At 53.7% G+C, this 6,005-nt stretch overlaps 2 protein-coding genes across 2 annotated transcripts; one reads left to right on the top strand and one right to left on the bottom strand.

Annotated features, from left to right (window-relative positions):
* Positions 1-296: 296 nt before the first annotated feature.
* IUM83_18231 (Necrosis inducing-like protein NPP1 type) lies at positions 297-1,961 on the top strand (the record flags this gene model as incomplete). Its single annotated transcript, XM_067943217.1, has 1 exon — positions 297-1,961. One exon carries the CDS (start codon positions 297-299, stop codon positions 1,959-1,961), a length of 1,665 nt encoding a protein of 554 aa, XP_067785864.1.
* A 534-nt stretch (positions 1,962-2,495) lies between these two features.
* Positions 2,496-3,929, bottom strand: IUM83_18230 (Necrosis inducing-like protein NPP1 type; the record flags this gene model as incomplete). The annotated part of the gene is made up of 1 exon (XM_067943216.1): positions 2,496-3,929. One exon carries the CDS (start codon positions 3,927-3,929, stop codon positions 2,496-2,498), a length of 1,434 nt encoding a protein of 477 aa, XP_067785863.1.
* Between the last annotated feature and the right edge of the window lie 2,076 nt (positions 3,930-6,005).

The raw sequence follows: 6,005 nt of genomic DNA, 5'->3' as shown, positions 1-6,005 counted from the left end.
GTAATACTGTATGTAAGGTTTTCGTTTTTGATACAAGTACTAGAAGTATTATGATACACGTACACGTATTGCCGTTAAGTTCGACAATAATAACGAGTTGTGTGACGCATGGGCTGCGGTCTTCTGTACTTCCAGTTGGAAATTGATGCTCTTCAAGATCTGCGTGCGCTGTCTCTCTCTCTCTCGTCGCGAGCGTGTGACTTCTTTCCAGTTTCCAATTAGCCGCACGGATCTGAGGGAGCAGCTTCAATTCCGCAATGAAGTTGTTCATCTTTTTGTCGACCGTGGTTTCCGCGATGGCAACAACTCGAGCTAAAGATGTTGCCCAAATGGACGATTCTTCTCGAGACCAGTTCGAGAAAGCTGCATCGGGCCCGGTCCAAAACGTATTTACCTTTGACAGCCTGGAGGGTTCCGAACTACAAGGAGTTATGGACGACAGCCTGGAGGGTTCCACAAGTCTGGACGGTTCAACGGATCAAGAGGTCACGTTCGACAGCCTTGATGTTTCTAGCTCGAGTTCTACCTCCGACAGCCTTACGGGTTCTACTTCTGGCAGCCTCACAGGTTCGAGCCTCGCGGATTCTGCCTCCGACAGTGTAGAAGGTTCTACCTCTGACAGCTTCACGGATTCTACTTCTGACAGCCTGGGCAAATCCACCTCTGACAGCCTCGCGGGTTCTACACCTGGTAGTCTGGAGGGCTCTGCCTCCGGCAGCCTTGAGGGCTCTACCGCAGACAGCTCCGCGAGTTCTACCGCTGACAGCCTCAAGGGATCTACCTACGATAGTCTCGTAGGTTCTACCTCCGGCAGTTCGGAAGTGTCTACCTCCGACAGCCTCTCGGGCTCTACTTCTGACAGCCTCGCGGGATCTTCCTCTAGCAGCCTCACTGGTTCTACCTCCGACAGCCTTGCAGGCTTCGCGTCTGACAGCGCTGATGGATCTACCTCTGATACCTCTGACAACCTCGCAGATTCTACCAGCCTGGACGATTCTACCTCCGACAGCGCGGATAGCTCTACCTTCAACAGCCTGGAGGGCTCTCATGGCCAAAAAGTTACGTTCGATAGCGTTAAGGGTTCTACCTCCGACAGCTTCGAAGGTTCACAAGCTCAGGCAAATGGAACAGAGACTGAAGCTCCGACGCCAGTCCCAACGCCAGTCCCAACACCAGCTCCGACGCCAGCACCGACAGAGGCTCCAACTCCTGCCCCGACGCCTGCCCCGACTCCTGCTCCGACGCCCGCTCCGACGCCCGCTCCGACGCCCGCTCCGACCCCGGATCCGGGTCCGTGGGTGGCCAAGTGGATAGACCACGACCAAGTACAGTCGTACAAGCAGCCCGAGCCCGTCACAATCTCCGAAAAGGCCGCCGTCAAGTTTAAACCGCAGCTTCACATTACGAACGGATGTCACCCGTACCCTGCCGTGAGCTGGTGGGGCGAGACCAGCAGTGGTTTGAAACCAACGGGTGCCCCTAGCTCCAACTGCAAGGGGTCTGGATGGGGATCGCAAGTCTACGGGCGATCTACGTGGTATCGCGGCATGTGGGCCATAATGTACTCGTGGTACTTCCCAAAGGACTCGCCGTCTACGGGTTTAGGCCACCGCCACGACTGGGAGCACGTCATTGTGTGGATCGACAACCCAGAGGTTGAGACTCCCAAGATTTTGGCCGTGACGCCGTCGGCCCACAGTGGTTACTCGCGCCAAGTTCCTCCGAATGCCGACGTCCTCGATGGCACGAGCGTCAAGGTCCAGTATGTGAGCCACTGGCCCATCAACCATGCGCTTGAATTCACTACCGACGGCGGTGAGTTCCAGGACCTCATCATGTGGAATCAACTGTCCGAAGACTCGCGCCGAGCACTGAACGCAGTTGGGTGGGAGAAAGCAAACACGCCATTTAACGACGGAAACTTTGAGTCGAAGTTGGGGAGGGCGTGGCCGTTTGGTTGATTTATCATACATCGATGGATACTCAGTTTGGTCAACCCACATTGTCTCCATAGTAACCTTGAGTTGCGTAGTCCAAACCTAGATAGTACTGTGCACGCTACGTTGCATCGTTGAACTGGTTTTCGATTGCCGTCCAGATAACTGTAAGGTCAAGGAATGCTGCTTGTGAAGTGTATCAGGCTTGGTGATTTACCGGAAGTATGATACTTGTGTAAATTGGCTGGAGCTGCGACAAATCGTCACGTCAAAACATCATTTTCTTTTTCTTCAGGACGACAAAAGAGATACATGTACTAGTAGATACAGTCCACCACGGTCAACCGAGAATTTCTCCCGATACCTCTCCAAGGTGCTATTCGCTCAGAAAACCAGCAAAAAGTAGTGCAAGCAACCAGGGGCAATAGCAAGGCGGCCAATTCGCTAAGACTTGAGCTGGGACATTGCGTGGCTGCCGCTTTACTCAACAAAATCCTTGCGCTTTGAACAGATTATCGTAACAAAATACTGACGTGCTGCAACCGCACACATGGATATTTAATTCTTAAACGGCCAAGCCTTGCCCAGCTTGGGCTCAAAGTTGCCGTCGTTAAAGGGAGTGTTGGCCTTGCCCCAGGACACCGAGTTGAAGGCACGGCGCGCGTTCTCGGACAGCTGGCTCCACATGATCAGGTCCTGAAAGTCTCCGCCCTTCGACGTCATATCGGTGGCGTGGTTGATCGGATAGTGGCTTTCGTAATTGACCTTGACGCTCGTGCCATCGACTGTGTCGGGGTTTGGCGGAACGTACTTGGAGTAGCCACTGTGTGCCGACGGCGACACCGCCAAAATCTTGGGAGTCTCAACCTCTGGGTTGTCGATCCACACAATGACGTGCTCCCAGTCGTGGCGGTGGCCTAAACCCGTAGACGGCGAGTCCTTTGGGAAGTACCACGAGTACATTATGGCCCACATGCCGCGATACCACGTAGATCGCCCGTAGACTTGCGATCCCCATCCAGACCCCTTGCATCCAGCACTAGGAGCGCCCTTGGTCTTGAGACCGCCACCGGTCTCTCCGGCTTCGTTCACCGCAGGGTAAGGGTGGCATCCGTTTGTGATGTGCATCTGGGGCTTGAACTTGACGGCGGCCTTGTCCGAGATCGTGACAGGCTCAGGCTGCGGGAACGGCTTCACTTGGTCGTGGGAAATCCACTTGGCCACCCACGGACCCGGGTCGGGGGTCGGAGCGGGCGTCGGGGCTGTGGTCGGCGCCAGCGTGGGAGGCAGCGTCGGGTCTGGCGTCGGGGCTTCGGTCGCGCGGGGATCAGGCCGAATCGTCCTTGTAACCGTCGGAGCAGGCGTATCGATCTCCACCTCCACTTCCTGAGAACCCGACATGCTCGACTGTTGCTGCTGCTGCTGCTGTTGCTGCTCCGGTTCGTCCTCCTGTGGCAGACCCTTCTTCGTGCCAGGCACGGGCGTAGGCGCTCTCGTGAATTTCTTGAGACTCGAATAATCGATGTACTTCACCGGGCGTTTAACCGTTGCTGGTTCCTCCTCCTCTTGCAGCAGACCCTTGCCACTGGCAGGCACGGTCGTAGGCGCCGGCGTCTCCTTCAGCGTGTCGATCTCCACTTCTACGTCCTGAGAGCCCGACATGCTCGACTGTTGCTGCTGTTGCTGCTGCTGCTGCTGCTGTTGCTGCTCCGGTTCGTCCTCCTGCGGTAGACCCTTCTTCGTGGGTGCAGACGCTCTCGTGAATTTCTTGAGTTTCGAATAGTCGATGTATTTCACCGGCGGTTTAACCGTTGCTAGTTCCTCGTCCTTCTGCGGCAGACCCTTCTTAGTTCCAGGCACGGTCGTCGGCGCCGACGTCACCTCCAGGTTCGAGAAATCGATGGACTTCGTCGTCGAGTTAGTCGTTTCTTGGGCATTCACCGAAGCGAAGGCGGCCAAAGCGGCAGCACACAGGATGAGGTAAGACTTCATCGTCCCGAGGCTACGAGTTATTCACGTGAGTGGAAGAATTGGTGAATGGGCAGATGCACTCAGCCCAAACGCTGGTTTTTGTACATACTACTTCGGTGAGCCGTAAGATACAGGACGCTACCAATCACCATATGTTATCGCGCTGTTAGCAGAGCCATGCAACGAGAACCGTAGATCCTTGAAGGTCTCACTAGCTGGGGCCATCGATTCACCGACAAAGCAGCGAGGTGTCGATTCCCCGACAAATCAGGGAGAAACCGGTTTGGCCATCCGCTTGAGCCGGAACGTCTCACAACGGCAACGAAGGCGTGGTGATCACAGCTGCGGTGCGTGGGAACTGGTACAGTACATGTATGTGTTCAATCTGTCTAGCGATTATTTTAATTGCCTTTATCATTCTAATCTGGCGTCCCTCAATTAAAATCACACACAACGAGTTGTGTTGAACGAACGATGCCTTCGGCATGTTGTTGTGCGGTACCGTGCATGGTGTTGTACATGTACTGTACAGTAACGTTAGTACCTCTTGTTGTAAGTTGCGGGAGGAGTAACCTACAGTGTAGCACATCCCACGTGGCACGAGTCGTGCAACCCCCAGCGTTTATGGTAAACTTTACCGTCATTGACGTCGGCACAGAGACACAAGCGTGATGACCAACGGCTTCTCTGGACACGGCTGTTGTGCAAGTTTCGGACGGCGAGAAAGTGTTGTGACGTCGCACGGCCAAAACTCGTTGTACGTACTGTACCGTGTCGCAGACTGCGACTGTAACATTGTACCTGATGCCTCCTTGGGTTCGCTACAGTAGAAATGTATTTACGGCACGTGCTTCGGCTCACACTTTTTGGATGAAACCGTACTTACTGTGCCGCACTACTGTAGATGTATGTACATGTTGGGACATGTAGAGGCTGGAAACCTCAGGCTGCACTACTGTAGATGTATGTACATGTTGGGACATGTAGAGGCTTGAAACCTCAGGCTTCGGATTTGATTTCGCCATTTACATGTATATCGCCACGTCGTGATTTCCACACATCCATACAGCATTACAGCAAGCGCTCTCGCTTCCTGGCGCCCATGATGGGCTCTGGCTCTGGTCCACGATACAGGGGGGGGGGGGGGGGGGGGGGGGTTAACGGCGTTCTATTTGGTGTTAGGTTTTATCTATAGAAGCCTGATATGCAGTTAGACGAGCAATCAATGTGTTCGTCTGTCGGTTAGAGCGGTAGTTGGTTTTCTCTGGAGGTGTCCAGCTGTTCTCCAAAGGTAAGCCTGAGGATTTTGCTCACGATCAGTCGGGAATATACAATTTACGGTCTCCTTACTCTTGGCGAGAAATTTTGCCACTGCAAGCGTTGACCGTACTGGCTTCACCTTTTGGACTGCGAAAAAACGATCCAAGGGATGTTCACGCTCTGTGGGTGTGGAGCTCCTTGGGTTTAGCTTCGTCCCAGTTTCCATGCTTTCAATTCGCAACAATACGTTGGTTGTCTCCTCCGTTCGTGCTATTGCATCAGTCCCCTGACGCAGAAGATATTCCACATCATCTTTGTGTGTGGTCTGTGGAGTCTCTGGTCCACGATACATAATAAGCGCGAAAAGGTTTTATGTATGTTACACAAATTGAAATCATGAGATATGACTGGCTAATAAATACTTGTAAGACCGATTTTTGGTCGGGAAATGACCAATGCTGGCACTATTCAGGAAACATTTCCTAATTCTGCGTCAAATGGCAGAATCGGGCATTCATAACATTCTGGCACTAGAGCAGTAACAGCTCAGCCACGAAACTGCGAGCCAGGCGGCAACAAAAAGCACAGCCGAAAAGTGGTCATGCGCATGCTGCAAGAGGAGAAATAGGGCGCCGCAGCACAGGAGGAGAATGCACGAGGAGCACTAGGGGCCCGCCGTGTAAGTGTGCGTGTTGGCGCGCTCCTACATGACTCCCTTCTCAATGACATGCGCCGGCACGTGGACCTCCATGACGTCGGTGTCTTCCTAGACGACAGGCTCTATTACACAGTAGTCGCCACAACGCCGATCTCCTGGTGCTCCTCTTGCAGCATGCG

This window comes from Phytophthora cinnamomi, assembly GCF_018691715.1.
Source record: "Phytophthora cinnamomi strain GKB4 chromosome Unknown Contig73, whole genome shotgun sequence".
Lineage (NCBI taxonomy): Eukaryota > Oomycota > Peronosporomycetes > Peronosporales > Peronosporaceae > Phytophthora > Phytophthora cinnamomi.
This window is presented reverse-complemented; position numbering and strand designations above follow the sequence as displayed.